At 35.7% G+C, this 24152-nt stretch overlaps 1 protein-coding gene across 2 annotated transcripts in view; it reads right to left on the bottom strand.

Annotated features, from left to right (window-relative positions):
* The window catches only part of EPHA6 (EPH receptor A6), a 1036017-nt gene extending 1020899 nt beyond the window's left edge, over positions 1 to 15118 (bottom strand). For both annotated transcript variants that reach the window (XM_070368049.1, XM_070368058.1), the window contains exon 1: positions 14099 to 15118. In XM_070368049.1, coding sequence (XP_070224150.1) covers positions 14099 to 14474 — 376 coding nt within the window. In that variant the 5' untranslated portion in view covers positions 14475 to 15118. The remainder of the gene's footprint in view (positions 1 to 14098) is intronic.
* Positions 15119 to 24152: the final 9034 nt, after the last annotated feature.

Genomic DNA, 24152 nt, shown 5'->3' with positions numbered 1-24152 from the left:
ATAAGTTTCAATCTTCAAGTGAAGAAAACTAACTCAAAGTAGCTTAAAAACTGACGTTTCCAGAGAAGTCATTCATTTTAATTCTTATTACTTATATACATTTTAATTAATTTTTATTATAGTTGCTTCACAATATTTTGTTTGTTTCTAGAAGGGGATGATAGAGGATGAGATGGCTGGATGGCATCACTGACTCGATGGATGTGAGTCTGAGTGAACTCCGGGAGTTGGTGATGGACAGGGAGGCCTGGTGTGCTGTGATTCATGGGGTCGCAAAGAGTTGAACACGACTGAGTGACTGAACTGAACTGAACTGATTGTACAGGAAAGTGAATCAGCTATACATATACATATATCTCCATTTTTTGGCTTTCCTTCCCATTTAGGTCACCACAGAGCACTCAGTAGAGTTCCCTGAGCTATACAGTAGGTTTTCATTAGTTATCTATTTTATACATACTATCAATAGTGCATGGCTTCCCTGATTGTTCAGTGGTTAAGAACCCACCTGACAATGCAGGAGACATCAGTTCTTTCCCTGGGTTGGGAAGACCCCCTGGAGAAGGAAATGGCAACCCACTCTAGCATTCTTACCTGGGAAACCCATTGACAGCAGAGCCTGGCAAACTACAGTCCATGGAGTCACAAAGAAGTCAGACATGATATAGCGACTAAACAACAACACAATTAATAGTGTATATATGTCAAACTGAATCTCCCAATTCATTCCACCTGCCCCACCTTTCTGTCACTGGTGTACTTTCATTTGTTCTCTACACCTGTGTCTCTTTCCATTTGCAAGTAAGAACATATTTATTTTTCTAAATTCATGTATGCATTAATATACAATATTTGTTTTTCTCTTTCTGATTTCACTCTATATGGCAGTCTCTGCTGCTGCTGCTGCCAAGTCGCTTCAGTCATGTCCGACTCCATGCAACCCCATAGACGGCAGCCCACCAGGCTCCCCCATCCCTGGGATTCTCCAGGCAAGAACACTGGAGTGGGTTGCCATTGATAGTCTCTAGGTCCATTCATATCTGTACAAGTGATCCAATTTCATTCCTTTCTATGGCCAAGTAATACTGAGTATAACTGAGTAATATTCAATATTCAACAACAACAACCACATCTTCTTTAATCATTTCTTTGTTGATGAAGTCTTAGGTTGTCTCCATGTCCTGGCTATTTTAATGGTGCTACAATTCACTTTGGAACATATGTGTCTTTTTGAATTATGGTTTTCTCTGGGTATATGCCCAGGGGTGTGACTATTGGGTCATATGGTAGTTCTATTTTTAGTTTTTAAGTTACCTCCATACTGTTTTCCATAATGGCTGTACAAATTTACAGTCCCATCAGATTCTCTTATCACTTATATATATTTACAATAATGAACCATAATAAAAATGAATGAATAAATTAAGACTCATTTTCATTTCCCATATGTAACTCAAGATTTTTTGTTATAGTTTTTAAAATTATTTCCCTTTATCTTTACTAAATTGCTAGTGTTAGGTTGATGCAGTTCTGCATTGTTGAATCTGCTGCTTGATATTGCAATACATTCTTAAGTAAATGTAGTTATGTTATATATCATTTTAATGCACATTTCTGCTTGATTTTTTGTTAGTGACATTGCTTGCTGCATATTTTATATTTATATATTTTTAATTTTATATTTCACCCTAGGAAATGATGCTAGATAAAAAGTAAATTCAAGCGATTTTCTTTTCCAGTTCAAATGGATCATAAAGCAGCAGTAAGAACTCTCAACATCAACAACATGCTTGGTCCAGGAACTCCTAACAAACGTACAGTGCAGTGGTAGTTCAAGAAGTTTTACAAAGGAGACAAGGGCCTTGAAGAAGAGAAGTGCAGTGGCCGGCCACTGGAAGTTGACAATGACCAACTGAGTGCAATCATCAAAGCTGATCCTCTTACAACCACAGAAGAAGTTGCTGAAGAACTCAGCATTGAACATTCCTCGGTCCTTTGTCAATTGAAGCAAATTGAAAAGGTGAAAAAGCTTGATAAGTGGTGTGCCTTGTGAGCTGATCACAAATCAAGAAAATGAACATTTTGAAGTGTTGTCTTATCTTATTCTATGCAACAACATTGAACCATTTCTCAATTGGACTGTGACTTGCATTGAAAGTGAATTTAGACAACAACCGGCCATGACCGGCTCAGCGGTTGAACAAAAGAAGAAGCTCTAAAGCACTTCCCAAAGACAAACTTGTATCAAAAAAAGGTCATGGTCACTGTCTGGTGGTCTGCTGCTGATCTGATCCACTACAGCTTCTGAATCCCAGTAAAACCATTACATCTGAGAAGTATGATCAGCAAATTGATGAGATGCACCAAAAACTGTAATGCCTGCAGGCGGCACTGGGTCAACAGAGTGGGCCCAATTCTTCTCCAGAACAATGCCTGAGGTCATGTTGCACAATAAACACTTCAAAAATTCAACAAATTGGGCTACTAAGTTTTGCCTCATCCATCATATTCATACCTGACCTTTTTGCCAACCGACTACCACTTCAAATATCTCAACAACTTTTTGCAGAGAAAACACCTAGCAGGATAGAAAACATTTTCCAAGAGTTCTTGGAATCCTGAAGCACAGATTTTTACACTATAAGAATAAACATTTCTCATTGGCAAAAATGTGTTGACTGTACTGGTTCCTATTTTGATTAATAAGATGTGTTTGAGCCTGGTTGTAACGATTTAAAATTCATGGTTCGAAACTGCAATTACTTTTTCATCAACCTAGTATTTTACTGTCAACTTTACAGCTTTGTCCTCAATGTAAAGGAGACAGATCTTATTTCATTTCTAGTAGTCACACAAAGCCAGGGTCAATATATTGTCATGGCTAATATGCACGCATGCATGCTAAGCTACTTTAGTCATGTCCAGCTCTTTGCAAACCTATGGACTATAGCCCACCAAGCTCCTGTCCACAGGACTCTCTAGGCAAGAATACTGGAGAGGGTTTTCATGCCCTCCTCCAGGGGATCTTCTCAACCCAGGGTTTGAACCCATGTCTCCTGCAGCTTGTGCTTTCATATTTTTATCTCTGTAAACAATAGTTCATAGATGTGAACTTATCTATGGAACAGCTAAATCCATATTACTTTGTCAAATATTCACTAACATATAAATAGCCTCATTAATTAAATCTTTTGTTCTCAGAAGTTCAAGGCAAAGTGACCCACTTTTACGTTTCCTGTTCCCTGCACAGTGAAAAAAAATAGTAGGTTCAATATATTTCATTTAAAATTTGGGTGAATATATATTTAATCTGAACGAAATTGAGGATTATAGGAAAATATATACAAATAAACCATACAGATTAAGAACTGTTTGTGTACATAAGTAATAAAAATAAGAATGAACAAACAAAAACCCAAAGATAAATACATCTATATTACAACAGAAAAGCATTTTAGAACTTTATAAAAAAAAAAAAAACAGGCAAACAATTTCATCTGATCTTAAGGCTTCATAACTTTAGGGATATTTTTCATTTAGCTTTAACAAGTATTTAAAACTCTAGAATATTAAACTTTAAAATAAATTATTACATTTTAATTCTTCTTTACTAGGTATAAAGCTCTTGAAAAGCCTAAAAAATAATGCATATACATATACATGGATTTCTGGCCATAAACTAGTAAATATTATAAAGGTTCTTACACATGTAATTTTAAGTAAACAAACTACCTGTTATTTTAATAACTAGGGTGAACTATAGTTCTCTATAAAATAAAGTTATTTTACTATAGCATTTTAAGATAGTAAGTTATTATAATATAGGTACAATTTTTCCTCTTATGTATATCATAAAAATAAATTTGGAACATGTTATTTTTCATTTCTTTTTAAACCATGCTAAGTAATATGCTATACCAACAACATACACTCCTGAAATTGTTCTTTTTCAGATAAAAATTAGGATCTCTTTCTGAATATTCCCTCATTAAATACAGAATATAAAACAGCCAAGGTAATAGTGTACTTTCCTCATTAAATGTTGTACTGTTATAAAATTGTTCTGGCTATTACAGTCTTGGGATTTTGTTATTGTTGTTGTTCAGGCATTATAACTTTTAACCAGTGGACTAATGCATAGATTTTATTCACTTTTAGAAATTGACTAAAGTCTTATGATTTTGTACAATGCTATCTATTAGTTTGCTGAGTGCTTTCCTGTCACATATAATGACAAATACAAATTATTTTCACTTGCATTCACAATTTAAATGTTGTCTAAGTATATTTTAAATCTAGACGGAGAGTGAAAAGAAATTTTCAGAATTTTTTAAAAAGAGTTTTAGCTAACATTGTCTGACATCAGGACACTTCTGCACTTGCAGAGATTAAGGGTCTAACCCAGGGTATAGTCAGATATATGTAACAAGAGAAACTCCTTGACCAATTAGGTTCATTTTAAAAACAGTACCATAATTCAATTTTTTTCTATCCCTATTTTTCTTTCATTTTGAATGTTTATAGCTACTTAGTACTGTACTATATAATAAACTTCAGTTGCTTGAGGTTTCAATTTTTATCATAACATTTATTGGCCATTACACAGTTTTTCTAATTGAACATTTAATTTTAATTATTTTACAATAATAATGTGCCAGCAACATATGGAACACATTTGTGTCTTTTAAAGTAAAAATTAAGGTGATACTGAGATATACTTCAACTCATATTTGGAGGCAATCATTTCAATTAATTCTAGATAATTCTTATTTGGAATACACATTAATATAATACATTTTTATTTCCTAATATATAAAATATTTCCTGCTTTACTAACTTGCTTAAATTATATCTAATTATAATCATCATAAGTAGGAATATTTTCATATATTGATTTTTTTAAATTATGTGTAAATGCTTTTACTTATTCTAGATATTATACTCTACGTACTATTTCAAGAATGTGTTTCCCCAGGGAGCTCAACCTGGTGCTCTGTGACAACTAGAGTGGTGGAATGAGGGATGGAGGGAGGTTAAAGAGGGAGGGGACATATGTATACTTAGGATTGATTTATGTTGTATGGCAGAAACACAACACAACATTGTAAAGCAATTATTCAATTAAAATAAATTTTAAGAAAAAGTGTTCCTCTTTGCAATGCTCATATACCACAAATATGAATATTACAGAAATCAACCTAAAATAATAATCATTCTGTCATGTTATTAGTAGGTTAACATTAGTAAATAAGTTATGTATATAAATATCCCATATATCCAGATACCAAACATTACAAGAATAAAATAATTCATAACTAATTCTAACTCTTGAACATTCAGTTTCTAAAGAGATGTTATAACTTCTAAGATCAGAAAGTAAGTATAACGTTACAACTTAAGTTATAAAATGAAACGGGAGCAAGGGTGGTGATTTTTCATTTATATCCAGCCAGTTCAGATCATCAAACAGGCCAATAGCTAGAGGACACAGCAATATCCTGGCAAAGTAGCTGAATGCATTTTTCAGGACATGGACTGAAAAGACATGCTTTCATCCCAATTCTTGCTTCACAACTCAATTAAGATGTATGTTTGCTGCTATCTGAAACTGGAAACTAGCTTCTTCACCATGAATCACAGTTTTTAATAATAAATCCACCTTAAATAAACACACCAGAAAAAGCTAGTCTAAAGCATAAAAGTGAAAAGCAAAAGTGAAGTCGCTCAGTCGTGTCCAACTCTTTGCGACCCCATGAACTGTAGCCTACCAGGCTCCTCTGTCCATGGGATTTTCCAGACAAGAGTACTGGAATGGGTTGCCGTTGCCTTCTCTGAATATCATTTAAACAAAACCTGCCTCCACATGTCAGTTCATGGAAAGCCATTAGAGTTTTGAAATATTTATATTTTCTATGAATGGTTGTGTTTATTCAATGCATATTTATGTTTAATTTTCATGCAATTAAATAAAATATATGCCCACCCATAAACTAATATTAGAAGATCCCTATGAAGCAATTTTACAAATAAAAACACATAAAAGTGTTAGTAGTATTACTTTACACTCTTCCTTCTTTCCCTCATGATATCATTTACTGTAAAATCCATCTTATAAAAATCATCAATTAAGGATTAATTATCAATTACTCAAGGATAAATCAAAAGAGAAGGCTGATTTTCTAAAGAATAGAGACTGTATGATAATCACTGTTGTAGAATCTAGCTTAGAATCTGTTGTAGAATTCTATCTTAGAATCTAGCATAATGCCTGACACAGGGAGATACTTTAAGATGTGGCTGCTGAGTGACTTATTTTCTTAAATTTGAGAAATTTAATGAAATAAGAAATACTTTAATGAAATAAGATATTACTTGCAAATAATCAATACATAAATATGAGAGCTGAACATCAGTACTCTTACATGTTATCATATGACAAATGTCCTTTAAAAGTTTTTCTAATTATAAAAAAATAATTAATTTTGGATCTAATTTTAAGAAAACAGAAAATTTTCCTACTAGACTCGGAAAGAGACTGAAAACTCTTCACTAAACTATATTAATATATTCTTTTTTTTAATATAAATTTATTTTAATTGGAGGCTAATTACAATATTGTATTGGTTTTGCCGTACATTGACATACATTCTTAAAGGAAAACTTCTTGAATTCTTACATATAGTAAGTACCTACCTATCAGTGTGTATATGTATGCCAAATCTCTATAGTCATGTCTGACTCTGCAACCCCATGGACTGTAGCCCCTGAGGCTCCTGTGTCCATGGGATTCTCTAGGCAAGAATACTGGAGTGGACTACCATTTCTTCCTCCAGGGGATCTTCCTGATCCATGGATCCAAGACCTGTCTGTTAAGTCTCCTGCATTAGCAGGGGCATTCTTTACCACTAGCGCCACCTGGGAAGCCCAAATAGTAGGCTCTGATAAACATCTTTTTAAAGTACAAACATTATCACTCAGTTCTAGAATATTTATCATTGAAAATCAAAACTGTATATCTCATAAGAATTCATAATGTTTACTGAAAGGAAATCACTATAAAATAGTATTCTCCAGAACATTCTAAACACTGAAGTATAAGATTTACTATGTGTGAATATGTACATTTAAGAATATTTACAAATGTTTAAGTGAAACATCTCCATAGTATTGATTTTTCAAATATATACAAGGTATTTAGGACTGTTAAATTAAGATTTTTTACACTTCTGTATATTTAACAATTGCTGTCATATATTAGTAGTAGTAGTAGTAGGCAACTCACTGCTGCTGCTGCTGCTGCTAAGTCGCTTCAGTCGTGTCTGACTCTGTGCGACCCCATAGACGGCCTCCCACCAGGCTCCCCGTCCCTGGGATTCTCCAGGCAAGAACACTGGAGTGGGTTGCCATTGCCTTCTCCAATGCATGAAAGTGAAAAGTGAAAGGGAAGTCGCTCAGTCGTGCCCGACTCTTAGCAACCCCATGGACTGCAGCCTACCAGGCTCCTCCCTCTATGGGATTTTCCAGGCAAGAGTACTGGAGTGGGGTGCCATTGCCTTCTCCAGGCAACTCACAGTGATGAACAATAACTGGTCAGGGAAAATTTCTAAGTTACATGCAATTTACTGTTGTTGAGTGGAGAGCCTAATATTTTCTTCCCTCATCTTAAGATCTAATTTCCTGGGTCTTTTACAAGCTGAATATGCATTTGTTTCTGTTCATTTTAACAAAATGCAGAGAAGAAAGAAGGCTAATAGAAAATATGTGATAACATGCCTATTTTATGTCTAGTATCACTTCTATTTTTCTTTTTAGTAACAGTAGTCTGATAATAACAAAGATGAATAAAACTGGTGCATAAGCCAAACTTTGAAATATTGCTCTCTATTTTAATAGATTCTGTTGGATCACCATATTGCTTTGTTAAGATATCTCCACCCACCTGTGCCATCCACTCTGACAAAAAACAACTATATATGTAAAGTTATTGTGTCAAAAATGCATTAACAAATTTCATGTTGATAAAATGTGTACAGTGCTATGCACAATGGTTTGAAATAATAAAACTGTATTATTATTATTTAAATCATAGTTTCAGAAGATTAAAGTAGAGAATGGACCTCTCACCCCATCCTTCCTATCTGCTGTCAATAATCAACTACTATAAGCAAGATCATTTTTATGGGGATTAATGAAAAATTTTTTCAGGTCCCTTGGAAAAAGTGACAAAATACTGAATATCTACATTTATTTTTCTGTAATTATAAGATGATCCCATAATCCTACTTCCAAAAGCTATCTCAAATCCATCTTCTTATCCCCATCTCAGTATTACCATGCTAGCCAGGCCACCATACCCTTCCCTATGTCCCTAAAAACTGCAATAGACTCCTAACACTACTCTTCATTTTCCAATCATCTCTTCTACTTGCTAGCCATAATGCTCTAAAAATGAAAAATGGTTGAAATCTCATTAGCTTCCCATTTTACCAAGGAAAATATTAAAACCTAATTCCTTTCCATGGCTTGTTTTCTTCTCTGTGGATCTGGTTTCACATTCTCTTTCAAACCTCGCTATAGGCTACTCTCTGCCTTGCTCAGTAAGCTCCAGTTCCATACTGGACTTATTTCTTCAAAGGCGACAAGCTCATCTCCCTTCAAGGTCACTGACCAGGTAGTTCCCTTTACCTAGAATGCACTTCTTCCTGTTCTGTACATTTAGCTGTTTCTCATCCTTGAGAATGTCATTTATGTGTCACTTCCCAGATAGTCCTCTCCAACCACCACATTTAAAACAGTGTGTCCCTCCTGTTATTTGCTCAGGGCCTTTATTGTTTCCTCCATAGTATATAGTTTCATTTACTTCCGTATTTTTTGTCAGTCTCCCTTAGTAGAAAATAAATTCCATGAAGGCATTTATGAAGTCTGGCTTACTTACTCTTTTTTCTCTTCATCATATAAATATTAAATTCAAAAACAGAATACTCAATAAAAATAAGGCAAAAGAAGAGGTAATATAATACCTGTTTTTTAAAGAACTAATGCCAGTCCTAAAGAAACTGCAAGTTGATCAGAACACTATAGACATAGTATATCAAATTATGTTGCACAACTTAAAAATATATATATATATATATATACACATGTACATGTGTGTATATATATATATATATATATATATATACAATTTTTATTTAAAAGTTAACACTGTGGATGTATGGAGAAGGCAATGGCACCCCACTCCAATACTCTTGCCTGGAAAATCCCATGGACAGAGGAGCCTGATAGGCTGCAGTCCATGGAGTCCCTGAGGGTTGGACACGACTGAGCGACTTCCCTTTCACTTTTCACTTTCATGCATTGGAGAAGGAAATGGCAACCCACTCCAGTGTTCTTGCCTGGAGAATCCCAGGGACAGGGGAGCCTGGTGGGCTGCCGTCTATGGGGTCACACAGAGTCGGACATGACTTACAATTTAATCCTTCTGTATAAGTTTAGTTTGATTACATGATTAACAAAGTACACTGAACAAAGTTAATTCATGTTTATTATTTAACTACATGTACTGATCTCTACTGTATTTATAGTCCCAAGAAATGGTGAGTCAAGAAGACAAGAGACTTCTATAACTTTAGGGATTTGGTTGACTGATGGACAATGTAAGATAACATCTATTCTCTCACCATTTAGGACAAAAGAAATATATAGTCAGAAGTACTCCTGTGTGTGAAAGAAGAAAGAGAGAGTGATTGAGATATGGTGTCTGTCACAGAGGAAAAGAATTAGTAGAAGGAAATACAAGAAATCATTGATGCCTTTTGCTACTTATTTATACTAGCAATGATTACTGAAGAAAAAATTTTCAACTCTTGGATTTTTAATAATATTTAATTTTGTAACATAAGAATAATACAAATTCCATATGGAAAAGTTTGACAGTATTTTTAAAATGTAAAAAGATGTTATTTAATCATTAATTAAATATATATATATATATTTGCCCTTTAGAAAATCTATATTAATACTGCTTTATTCATGTTATTTCTAGTTTGAAGATAAGATCCTTAAAGAATGTTGTATAATTTTTGTGTAAGAAAAAAATTTTAGATATAGTCTTATCCCAAACTCAGAACAAAAAGATTTAGATGACCAGTGTGTATCAATGACATTTTATATTCTATTTTAAATACTAATCATAATGGCTAATTCTACAATGGCCCAGTTTGTTAATGTATAAAAAATTACATTCTAGGTTGTTTTCATACTTATGGAAAACATAAGTAGGCATGTGATTTGTATAAAAAATTACATTCTAGGTTGTCTTCATACTTATGGAAAACAAGAAAGGCATGTGATTTCAACCTCTTGCACTTTTACAATCATAGTTTATCCCTCAAATTTTATATAAGTGAAAGGTCTTTTAGCAATATTCCTTATAAATCACTCAGTTTTCCTTATTAAACCCAATTTTCAATATTTTCAGTTAAGTTCACTCTTCAACTTTCTGAAAATATTTCAATTCCCCGCTTTCTGTAAATATAAGAACAACATTCAGTCTTACAGTTTGTGTACAATATTTATGTCAGTTCAACTAATTTGAGGCTATAAATGTAAATAAGCAGGTATTTTTCTGATCAGCTATGTTCACCTGTATTTACACACAACTTAGTGGATTTTAGACTTAATTCATTCAAATTAATAAATTTAATGAAACTAATGACTCAAACTATTGTTTTCCTTGTATATTTCATTTTTCACTGAAATCCCTGGGTGGAGGAGAAAGATCAATTAACACAATCTTGGTAGTAAAATGAACTCACCAGACTCTCATATTCAAACCATATTTTGATTTAATGAATTATTTGAGTATTGATTATTTTTGGAAACATGAGTCATACCCTGAGAGATGCATCAACTCTTTTAGACTAAAGCAGAGTAATTTTTGAATTAATGGATCCCTGGTGGCTACTAATCACTGAGATTGATATACATGGTTACTGACATATGAAACAAGATTGTATTTTATATTCTCCTAACTATCTTTCTAGTACAAAAATAAAAGTTTTCATATCTTAAGAGAGTAAAAACTGTTAATTTTAAAATTACCAACACAAAATAAATACTGTGGTTTTAAACAGAGGGAAAATTAATGGAATAAGGGAAATTTGAGTACAAATCATGTTTTCATTTACTTAATCAGATGAAGTGATCTAGAAAGCAGCTTTACTTTTTGATCAATTCAAGGAGGTTTCAGTAATAGAAAGAGTGTCAAACTGATTTATTTTGCCTTTATGGTGCAGAGATTCACAGCCAGTTAAAAAACAAGAGAAGAGATGCTTCCTATATTCAAGTTACTCTTAGCACAGTGTTAAAAATGAAATAGTTCACTTTTTGGATCCTTTTATTCTATCTATGTATGCAAAATGGGGAATGAAGAAGAGGATGATGCCTTCATTCAACCATGAAATATGTCATATAATTTGGTAAAAATAAATCACATTAAAGAGTTTACTTTTTGATTACTCTTAATGAGAAGGCAAATTATATTAAAATGAAAATTTACCCTCTGTAACAAATTTTAAAAATAAAACAAGAATTCCATTAGCTCTTAGGACAAAAAGTTACTAGAAAAATGAATACATATGTTTAAAATTAAATATTAAGCCTATTATTAATGCTTAATATTATGAACATAGATAAGATTTGTATTTTCCATTAATATTTCTATATTGTACATGTACTTCAGTAATTCTAAAATGTAAAATATTTTCAATGTTTACAAATTGGCAAGACATGTTGATTCATGTCATCTATTTTTGAAACTACAAATAAGAAAATATCCTTCAATTGGTCTCAAAAATAACATTTTGAACTTCCACATTTTATCAACTATTAGCATGATTATTTCAGCATTCAAAAATTATCTCAAGATATTATAAGGCATAATTTCCAACCACTGTAACTTTAAGCTGTAAAAAGCATTTTAAAAGCAATTATTTGTGTCTGACGAAAAAAAATCTGAGCATATTTTTTCCATAATATTCTGTTGAAAAACTCTAAATTTTACCCAACTTACCCTTTAGGTACAATATTATTCAAGTGTAACACATAGCTTGTGTTTTTAGACTATTAGTACAAATGCAAATTAAGAGTTTTTGGAGACTATCTTTAATGATCCTATTTGTTAGGTAAGCTGAGTAATATTCACTAAGTTAAGCTAATTTACAAAACACAAATAAATTAGATATAACTGGTAAATCTTTTAGTTAAAATGTCTTGTAAAAGTATGAGAAAGCTATTAAAATAGATAAATAAAAATTACCGCAAGAGTTGACAAACAACTCCCCTATGCCCTTAAATTTAATATGAATTACTGAAAGGTCATACTTTAATACTTGAGACACTTTGGTAGAATGGCTCTTTACTCATTTGAAGAGTGTAACATGTTTTATTTTTGGTAGTATTCTCAGGGCCTAGGATGGTTACTGGAACTTTGAAAATATAAATGTTGATTTAGGGACATGATTGAAAGGATATAACTGTTAAAATATTCCTAGCCAACTTGACTTTAAGTGTATACTTCTTTAGAAGCCCTAGAGACATTTAGTATAACATAAATGTCTGATTTTCCAATTACTAAAAATCGTTTCTCCTTTCAATAAAAAGGTCAAGTAATTACATGTTATTTTAAACAATGTTCAATTTTCAGAGGTAAATTAAGTAACTACTTCCTTTGATATTTAATGCCAGTAGTCCTTGAAACCAAATAAGGGATGTGTGTGAAGGTATACACCTCCATAGGAGAGCATGGCACTATAGGTGGTACTTATAGAATACAGTTTCAAAGGCAAGATGGTTGTGTATGGTTTTCAAGCTGACATATGCATTTGTGATTGCAATCTGGAGGTAAAAAAAAAAAAAAAAAGACAAAGACTTAGAAAAGCATGTCAAAAGTACCAGTTACATAAAGAGAACTGAATATTGATTCTAAATTATTCTAACAAACTGGCTGTATATGTTTATAACAAAAAAGAAAGCTGTGCTGTTCTAATTTCCTTCTCTCTTAACCTTCTCACCCTCGCAAAGAAAGCCCACATTTTCATGCCATCTGACCTCTATTTATATACCTGCAAATTATTTCGAGATCTTGTATGTTGAATGGTAACTCTAATTTAAGTTTTATATTTGAGGTGTTTTAAAAGTGTGACGTAACAGGTGACACCGGCGGTCATCACAGTGCCAGTGAGAGCATCCAGCCAGGTACATGCTGGAAAACTTTTATGGTTGTTCCTCTCTCAGTCTAGGAAGATTAAGATTATGGAAGTGGTTTTTTTAATATAGATCTTTAAATATTCACAGCAGAAATCCAATGAGTATGTCTCATAAAGATTGTTGGCTAGAAAGCAAAAAAACAAAAGTCAAAAATTCTCAGTGCTTTCCATTCGGTAAACCTCATCTTCACTTTACCACTTTACCTGACTTTAGGCATAGAATATTCACAACTTCTTAATTCACACCTAATAACACCCCCACCCCCGGCCCCTTCGGGCATCTGGGCTGGAAACAATTCGGAATAATTTCTAAATGTCTACTACATTCGGTCGGGATGGGGTAAAGGGGTTGCAGCTGGGCGAGGGTTTGGTTTATCGAAGGCACAAGGCTGGTTATTTGGCCAGGGGCTACAGCGAGAACGATCTGCTTTCTTGCAGGCGTGCGGGAGAACCTACACGTTACCGTGCAGTGAGCGACCGCAAAGAGCCAGAAGTCTCCATTAAGCCTCTACCACAGAGCCTGACCTCCCGTGGAGACCGCGCAGGGGGAGCGGTCCCGCGGCCGCCAGTAGTGGGACCCAACTGCTGCTGATGCTCACGCATCCGTTTAAAGACATTTGGAAGCAGAAGAGACCGCAGTTCGTGAGGTCTCCGGCCCCAGGAACTGTGGACAGGCGATCTGGTGAGGAGACATCCTCGACCCCCTCGTGTGGAGAGCCCGGAGAAGCCCACCCCGAGACGAAGTTACCTGCCAAGAGGCGACCAACGCACCGGTCCTCGGAGCACCCACTTCCTCCCGCCCCATCTTGCTACTCCACCGGTCCCTTTACCTTGGTTGTTGGAGACGTGACTGCAGTCGCCCGGCCAAGCTGTCAGCAGAGGCAAGAAGAAACCAAATTGCAAAAGAAATTCCCGGACTTCGCTGCCCCCCATGGTTCTCCCCGGCTCTCTTCTCCTCCCCCTTAAAGAGAAGTGGCAGCAGCGCAGCCAGGTGTTCAGCGTCGGGTCCGAGTCCACGTCTTCTTCCTCCTCCTCTTCCTCCTCCACCCGGCCCACAGTGGGTGTCCCGGGGCGACCCCCGCGCGAGGCCCCGGGGGCAGGGCACGAAGGTCCAGGCTGCCCAGGTGCAGGCGCAGCTGCTTCGGAGGAGGACGCTGCTTGCGGCGCCAGGGAGCTCCTGGCGGCTGTAGGCGAGCGGAATTGCATCCACCGCCGTGTCCCGCTCGCGCGAGGACTATTCACTTGGGCCTGGGAGAGCGCGCGCGCAGGAGCGAGCTCGGGCTGTGGTTTGGGGGAGGGGAGCGAAGGGGCGGGGGAGGGCGCCTCACGGCGGGAATGGGGGGAGGGACGGCCAGGTGCGGCGGTGGCTCGGGCAGCTCTGCCGGTCTGAGCGCCTCTCCTAACTCAGAGTGGGCACTTGCAGAGCCAAAAGCCGGGCAGGCGCCGCAGCTGTGAGCGGGCGGGGGCCGCGGGAACTTTCCTCCGGCCAGTGCGGCGAGAGCCGAGCAACTGAGGAGGCTCCGCGGGGCCGCAAGGGGTCCGACCAAGCTACCGAGCTGCGCCCTCAGCTCCTAGCCTAGGTGGCGACGGCAGCGGCCCGCAGAGCGGACCCCTCCAACTCGGCCGCGTCTGCGCCGCGCTTCGGCCTTGGCAGCCTTTTCCCGGGCCTGTCTGAGGCCGCACTTAGTCTCCTAAGCACTTTCCTTCCCATTTCGCGGCAGCAACGTCCAGCGTTTTAGGGCTACTCTGCACCCTGCAGGGCTACCCTCGACTTCACATTTCCGCTGCCGGAGGGGGCGAGTGCTGTGGCCGAGCGCTCCGGGTCCGGGTTGAGCTTGGCGGCGGCGGACCAGCCTACCGCTCCTCAGCCTGGGTCGCCCAAACTTGCCCGGTAGGGCGAGAGCCTCAGCTTGGCGGCCGCCTCCGCAGCTAGTCCTAGGAGAGCGAAGGAAGGCAGCGAGCTTCAGAGGAGTCACCTCAGGCTGGAGAGGAGCGGGTGCACTGAGGTCTTGTCGTCACCATGCGGCCGCGACTTCACAGTGGAGGTCAAGAGCATGGTTGCAGCCGCAGGCGCCGGGATTTCGGGGGGCCCGGGACGCCTGCAGCGTGACGGTGTCGCACCGCAGACTCGGAGAAGCCCACGGGCTGAGCTGTGCGTGGCCGCCTCCACAGACGCGCCGACTGCCTGCGAGCGGACAGCTATCCCCGCGGAAGCCGCCCCCTCGCGGCACCCACTCCCTCCCAGCGCTCCACGGCGCCGGCTGCCTGGTGGGACCACTCGGCCCTCGCCTCCAGTGCTGGGAGTTCGGAAAGGGGACAACACAGGTGCTAACAAGGAGGGGTCTCAGGGCGCCTAACCCTGACGTCCTCACCCCGCGGCCGAGGCGGACGTGGAGGGTAGGGCCCGAGCCGCAAGCGCCTCCCAGCTCCGCCAAGCCCGGCGCTGGCCCGCCCGGCTGCCGCCGCTGGGATGCTGCGAGTCCGGCGCTAGAGGGGGTTAGTAGACAGCAACAAAAAAATGCCTCCACTGCTCGCAGGTGGAAGAGGCTGGTCACGCTAGGAACCTCAGGAAGGAGGAAGAATGCGCCCAGGCTAAACTTAACACGTTTATGAAGGGCGCGCCAAGGAATCTGTGCCACTAGTGTGGGGGTTCCATAACAGTTTATTCGCTGTTGTTATTATAATCAGCATTTTAATTGAACGGACTTAGGGTTTTACAGTCGAGTGAGGTCGAAAATCCTACCTCAAAATTCATGAGAATATTTTTAAAAAATATTTATGACAGGGAAGAAAAGTAAACCCAGAAGAAGAAAAAAAAAAACGATATTATGAAGTATATCTTTCTTCTCTAGGGCAGAGGGAGGGAAATGGCACAGTGGTAGGATTTGGGAAAGTAGTAAATGGAAGAGCAAAGGATCTGCGTTCGATGCTTACAAAATTCTGGAGGAGAAAACAGCCTTCCATTCGACGCGTTTTAGCGCTTCTATGTTTGTGTCACACACAGTTGAAGTGGTTCCAGTTATTGCTTTATAGTCAATGGGAGGCAAAGAGAAATACAGCAAAAAGATGCCCCACGTCTAAGTCGTGCAAGGGGAGAAATATGAAAGGCACATGATTTTGAGGTTGTGAGGAAGGCTTCCCATTGGTGACTGTACTTCCACTTTCTTTCGAAATTCAAACACTGCCTCTCTTTAAAGGTGTCCAAGCTAATTTAAAGGTATGCAGAAAACTTCTGAAAAGATAACCAAGTATGGAATTTATATATTAGTACTGAAAGGAATAAAATCTGATTTTGCTACTGATGCTACCACTCTTACTGATAGACTGTCAGTATCATTTGCAATATGCATTTGCAAACTCAGTTTACAATTTATAAACTGTAAAATTAAAAGATTACATTATAATATAAATCATTATGCTTAAATGTTCATAAAAGCGTTAGATGATTCAATAATTTATGTTTTGATTTAAAATAATCTTTATATTTACTGTCGAAGAATATAGCTTCATGACCTTTTTATAATTAAATTTTAATTCCTTATGTTTAAAAACATTTACAGTAAATAGTTTTATAGATGTCATTAACAACTCACTAAAAGAATAATTTTATCCAAAGACACTCCTTTTAAAATGGCTGTGTGCTCGGTTGCCTTAGTCGTTTCAGACTCTTTGAGACTTCATGGGCTGTAGCCCACCAGTCTCCTCTGTCCATGGTATTCTTCATGCAAGAATACTGGAGTGGGTTGCCAGTTCCTCCTCCAGGGGATCTCATCTACTCAGGGATCTGAACCTGCTCTGCCAGCGCTTCCTGCGTTGCAGGCAGTTTCTTTACCTACTGAGCCACCTGGGAAGCCTTTCATTTTTTACTTTCTCTTTTCCCTCTCCCCTTCCTTCCTTCCTCCATTCATTAGAGCCACTTCCTTCTAGCCTAATTTGAAAAGAATGTTATTGGTGTTCTGTTTACAATATAGTCTCTAAAATGTAATATTCAAGTGAAATATCAAAATTTAAGTTAAAACTTTGATATTAAGATATTTTTACTCTGGGTTTTGGGGGGAGACAACTTCTTTTTAATGATATTCTATTTTTCTAGTTTTCTGATAAACTGAAGGGTAGAATATGATTTATTAACTTAGAAATGCAAATTATGTTAATTTCTAAACTTGTAGTTTTTTAATTAACTAGACTTGCAAGATTTTCAAAATAGAATACTACTAAAAATAAGTTGTCTCCCCCGGAAACCCTAGAGTAAAAGTATTTTAATATCAAAGTTTTAACTTAAATTTTGATATTTTACTTGAATATTACATTTTAGAGACTATATTGTAAACAGAACACCAATAACATTCTTTTCAAATTAAGCTAGAAGGAAGTGGCTCTAATGAATGGAAGGAAGGAAAGAGGAAGGGTAGAGGAAATAGAGAAAGTAAAAAAAGAAAAGCTGATTCATTTCTAAGATTCATACTTATTTCCAAATCAAGGCACAATGTTTCCAATTAGGGTACAATTTCCAAATTATAGTACAATATCGTGATATAAATGCTGTTATTTATTTCAGAGTGGTCACCAACTCAGTAAACATGAGTTTGAGTAAACTCCAGGAGTTGGTGATGGACAGGGAGGCCTGGCATGCTGCAGTCCATGGGGTCGCAAAGTATCCAACATGACTGAGCAACTGAACTGAACTGAACAATAAGAGCTGATAAACTTGGATTTCTATCTTCATCCCTACCTAAAAATTCACCTACAATTCACACTTTTGTTTGTTTAAATAAATCATAATCAAGTATGACATAATATATTGCTTACATGGCCAGATAGTTGAAAATCATATTCTGATTTTGGTCTTTAAGAAAGAAAATAATTTTTTTTTCTAAATATTAAAATACAATATGTTTCATGTGTTTAGGCACTGCTTATTGCATATCTAAAATATAATGGTATCTTAAAAATTCACCTCAAATAAGAATTGAAATATAATTTTCTTAACCTTTGACTAGAGTAAGATTCCATGGGTTTGATGTAATTATCAATACCAAGGACTTCCCTGGTGGTGCAGATGGTAAAGAATTTGTCTGTAATGCAGGAGACCCAGGTTCGATCCTTGGGTTGGGAAGATCCCCTGGAGAAGGAAATGGCAACCCACTCCAGTATTCTTGCCTGGAGAATTCCATGGACAGAAGAGCCTGTTGGGCTAGAGGCCATAGGATCAATTTCAAAACATGATTGTAAAAAGAATTATCTTAACCATTTGACCATCTGTATTATACATTATATATATATACATACATATACAGGCTTCCCCAGTGGCTCAGTGGTAAAGAATCCACCTACTAATGCTGGAAACACAGGAGATGAGGGTTCGATCTCCAGTTTGGGAAGATCCCCTGGAGGAGGGAATGGCAACCCACTTCAGTATCATTGCCAGGACAATTCCATGGACAGAAGAGCCTGGTGGGCTAGCGTCCATAGGATCGCAAACAGTCAGACATGACTGAAGTGACTGAGCACACACAGGTGGCATTAGTGGTAAAGAACCCAGCTGCTGACGCAGGAGACATATAAGAGACCTGGGTTTTATCACTGGGTTGGGCAGATTCTTTGGAGAAGGGCATGGCAACCTACTCCAGTATTCTTGCCTGGAGAATCTCATGGAGAGAGGACCCTGGAGGGGCTACAGTCCATATAGTTGCAAAGAATCAAACACGACTGAAGAGCCTTAGAATGCACACACATGCACACATATGTGCACACACAATGTGTACATGTGTATTCATTCTAAAATATTTGTTGAGTTTTTTTAAATGTTCAGTTCTCTTCATTCAAAAGAGTTAATGGTGATGTGAGTAAAATAATTTATTCTTTAAAAGTAACTTTTTATTTAAAATAACCATGGTTATCTTATGTGAATTAGAAGCAATTGCACTTACCAAAATGTACTTCCTTTTTGATTTTTTAGCGGTGTTGATATATTTGCTGACATTTGAGTTTCAAAGTTATAAGCCACTCAATGAACCAGATGCAATATTCATGTAGATTTATTTGCACTTGTCTGTTTGAATCATACTTATATTCAGAAAAGCATTGATGTCTCATTTTTCAGTACTATGTTGTTCAGAATTCTTCTGTATGCTCTCACACCATTGTGCTTCATGATAAATGTGGTCTAGATTCAGGTATAAATGATTAACTTTTTATTAAATAAGGAATATATGACACTAAAACTAGTCTAAGCTTTCATTTGTAGTAGAAATAATTATATTCACAAATACTACTTGCTTTTTAAATGAGACTTAAACTGCAATTAATTTATTTAGAAAAAAGAAGAAGGATTCTAATGTTTCATACTAAGCATGTTTCAAGGCTTGAGACAGTCTTAACTGTTTTATTTTGGTAAAACAGTAAATTAATCCATTTATAGCTATAATTTGCATTCTCTAAGTTCAAGATAGAAGCAACAGGAATATAAAGAATATTGATCCATGAGTATGTCAAAACATCAGGTCTAAACTTTTATTTAATTAAGTACTTTGAATGAGTACCATTATCTAAGTCACATTTTTGTTAATATAAAATTCAGAAATGTTCTATAAACAGTACTGTTTTCATTTCATCAGCTTTACAATATAAATTAAATTATTGAATTTTATGTTTTACCATGCATACAACTAAAGTAAAAAAAAAAATCCACAAAGTCAAATACGTATAGTTAATTTGAAGCTCTTTCCTTTAAGAACTGTGTAATCAGTGAAAAACACATACACTATTTATTTTGGAAATTTTTCTTTCATTTTAGAAGGTAGTTAATATTTTTCTGGAAGATATTCAAAATAGTTCTAGGTGCTTTACTCTTAGCATATCAAATCTTAAAAACTTCACAGAAAAGAAAAGCAACTTGAAGCTACACAAGATATACTTTGGCTTATTCTGCTGTCATATTGCATTTTCTTCTTGTATGATTTATTGATAGTAAAAGAAAAATATGTATATATAGCATATGTCATGTACATATCACAGATATGTAATACATATTACAAGTATATACGCTTTTAATTCAATGAAAACAAACTTTCTAGTAGTTTTCTAATTCAGGAACCAAAAATTTAGTAAAAAAAAAAAAAGGCAAAAAATTGGTTTTGCTTAGTAAGCAAGGTTTTTGTGTGCATTTGTGCTGAGCACTGTGAGGAAGGTACAATGATTATTTGGATTTGGTTCCTAACTATCAGAAGTTTATATTGTATTGAAGGGTACAGACATGTGAATTACTCCAGTACAAACATTTTATGCTACCTGATAATGGAGTCCAAATTGTTACAATTATGGAAGAGGAGAGGAATCATACCCTCACCCTCCAAGGCACGAATCTCTACAGTTACTACTTTGTCTCTACAGTTAAACCTACTCCTGGTATGGATTAATTCTGAAAGCTAGTAATGAACTTTTACTTATATCAAATATAATACTAGAGGTTATACACAATGGCCAAATAATGCTATTAGACTCAAGTAACTTACAGTTTTTAAATGAAATGTGTTTAACAGTCTTAACAAGACATCAGGTACCCACAAAAAATAATTTTAACTAAATTATGTAGAGATTTCTTAATACTATATTTAAATTTATTTTATTTTTACTGGTAATATATTATTATTTATCTTTCATGCCTCAGAATGACCAGCTGTGTCAAAATAACTTTGTTTTCATGTAATTAGAATAAATACCATTGAATATTGACATAAATGTTTGATATTTATTCAAACAGGGAACAACTAATGAAAGAAGGAAAACTATCTTTAAAAAATCTTTTGTATATTGAAATATGCATGATTATTCCATCATAATAAATAAAATAACATCACAGGACTGTTGTTATTAATTTCTATTCAAGTATTCAAATTAGCCTACCAAAATAGACTTGCTGTTTTGTCTTGCATTATACCTGATCTAAGATGCTTTCTGCCCTGCTTCTGGAAAAGACAAAATTAAGTTTTACAGTAAAAATATTTTGGTATGTCAAATAGTTGAATGTTAAATTTATAAATAATATTCTGGTTTGGTTGCTCAGTCATGCCCGACTCTTTGCGACCCTATGAACTGTAGCCCGCCAGGCTCCTCTGTCCATGGGATTCTCCAGGGACGAATCCTGGACTGGGTTGCCATTTCCTTCTCCAATAAATAATATTATCCATATTAATAACCAATTACATTTAAAACATTTTATTTTTGTATGAATATAAAATATTGTTTTAGTACAGTCAAATTGGAGATAGATTAAAAGTGTCAGATAAAGAGAAGTGATTCCCTAATCTTTAAGTAAAGCTAAGTTTCTTTTTATAGAAGTGTTTCCTATAATATTTCAGTTTATTTTGAAATTAGGTAGCAGGCTTCCATTTTTGAAGTTCTCTTGTTTTTTTTTTTTGATGGGGGTGTATATTAAATTTGATTAAAAAATAGAACAGCAAGTCTTGAGTGACATAGCATTTTACTTCCAAGTGAGTTTTAACAACCCAATATTAATAAAAACTTAATATGCCTAACAGTTACTTTTTAGTTCAGGTTCTAAATCATTTTAATCAGAGTGTGTTTCTTTACTATGGCTATTAACATGTATACAAGGAATATAAACATTTCTCAATATACCCTTATATTTTTCTGATGATTAAAAATTCTATATAACTCACTTGTACCCATCATTTGGCAATTAGCATATGGTTTTTCATATCCTTGCCTAACGTTGATACAGAATCCGAATTCCCTAAGGACCTCAAAAAATATAAAGAGAAGAAAATGTTTCTTTCACATCTCTACAAAATATATGTGATAAATAATTTGTATTTAAATACTAATAATATTTACCTTTTTCATCAAATTTACCATCTTTATTAACTTTCTTCAAAAAAGATAATATATTTTTCAACAGTAAAAATGTATATAGTTGCTCTTTTCCTGTTTATTAAAAATTATTAAGTACTCGAGTCATTTTTAACTTTATAAAGTATAATATATGAGTAATAATTATTACACATATGTGGTGCCTTTTGTGATATTTTGGGAAAATCATCTTTTCTCCTTGGGGAACTAAATCCTACTACAGAGTCCATTTGAGATGTCTCTAGTATTTCAGAATTAAATTCCATCATGGTTCATTGTATTAGAAGTATACTGAGGCTGATAGTGTTTAGAATTCTATTGTATTTTATAGATAAAAAGTAAATATTTTAAATGAGTGGGGGGAAAAGCAAACATAAACACTAGCCTAGCTTAGATTAGCTTTAATATGTAGTCAAAGACTTTTGTTGATTTGCTTGCTCTTGACTTATTTGACAGCATAATTTGAAATAAGAAAAGGGAAGAATATTCATGCTTGTTTTTGATTATTTTCACCTAATGAAAAAAGTAATTTTCTTATGAAAAGTATGTACAATTGTAAAATAAATATTAAGCTTATATGTTATTTATCTAAAGCAAAGTTCTGTTAATACTGCCTTACAGAATTTGCAAAACAAAAAATGTTGTATTTCTTTGCTGTTTAATACAAATGCCACTAACCATATTCAACATGTAGCTTTTGAGTGTTTGTGATTAGTGTGACTGGAAAACTGAATTTTTTTGTTATTTATTAAATTTTAAATTAAGTAGCCATGTGTGGCATTAGCTAATACATATGTGTGTGTGTGTGTGTGTGTGTATTCTAGTTTTATTTTCAATACTTCCACTTCCATGTTGATAATGGGAGAAAATAAGAAAGGAATTTGAAAACTATGTGGACACACAGTACAACTTTCTACAAGAGGAGCTCACTTTTACTAGAAAGATTCTGTTACAAACAGTGATGTTTATCAACAACAAAAATGAAGCTCACCTTGAACAATAACTTTGCTACTGCATGTGTTTACAGTCTTCAAATCTAGCCTATGAGGCGCCTTTTTATAATGCATTGAGTTAGAAGGCATTAAAAGTAATCACTCTGATAAAAACTTTATTAAAAATTATTTCAATTCTGAGTAGAATTACTTGCCTAACATGCCTAATCATGGATACTAAAACTTTTTAGATGATTCAGGATCTGCCATCACCCTGCTATGACCACTATGTCTGTTACACCTCCTGAGGTTCCACAAAAATCATAGTGGCCTGAAAGACTCAATAGCATCAGTGGAAGTTCCAAATCCAATATCCCTACCTGGAGATTTGTCAAAGAAGCACCAAGATTTTTACATCTAGATGCTGGTATTTGTTTTTTGTTTTGCTTTTGAATTTTCAGTTTACATGTAAAAACACTGTCAAGGCTCTCATTTTTATTTTAGTAGATTTTTTTTTAAAATATGAGGTTTCACAGGCAAGTTAGAGAATCTGCTTACCACTGTTTTATTAACATTGCCCTAACGTTTGTCACTTGATGATATCCTTTCTAATTTTAATTTGTCATAAGCACCAAAGTTAAATTCGATAAAAAGTCATTTCCTTAAGAAATCTTAAAATATGATAAAATAGAGTATTAATTTTTATATTACTTAGCAACCAGTTATATAGTATTTACTAAGTGCCAGACACTGTTCCAAGTCCAGATATTCATTGCAGATAATTTCAAATAGATAACTAGTGGGAGTTGCTATAAAACACAGGGACCTCAGTCTAATGCTCTATGATAACATATAAGAGTGAGGTAGTGGATGGATGAGAGGGAGGCTCATTAGGTAGAGGATATAGGTATACTTATAACTGATTCACATTGTTGTACAGCAGAAACCAACACAATATTGTAAAGCAATTATTCTCTAATCAAAAATAAAAGTATTTTTAATAATTTCAAATACTAATTATAACCAGGAATCTAATTACTCCTCAAAAGCAACATTCTGAAGTAGTTGCTATTGTTATCAT

Source organism: Bos mutus, chromosome 1 (genome assembly GCF_027580195.1).
Source record: "Bos mutus isolate GX-2022 chromosome 1, NWIPB_WYAK_1.1, whole genome shotgun sequence".
Taxonomy (NCBI): domain Eukaryota; kingdom Metazoa; phylum Chordata; class Mammalia; order Artiodactyla; family Bovidae; genus Bos; species Bos mutus.
Note: the sequence above shows the minus strand (reverse complement) of the source record. Positions and strands in the feature narration are given on the sequence as shown.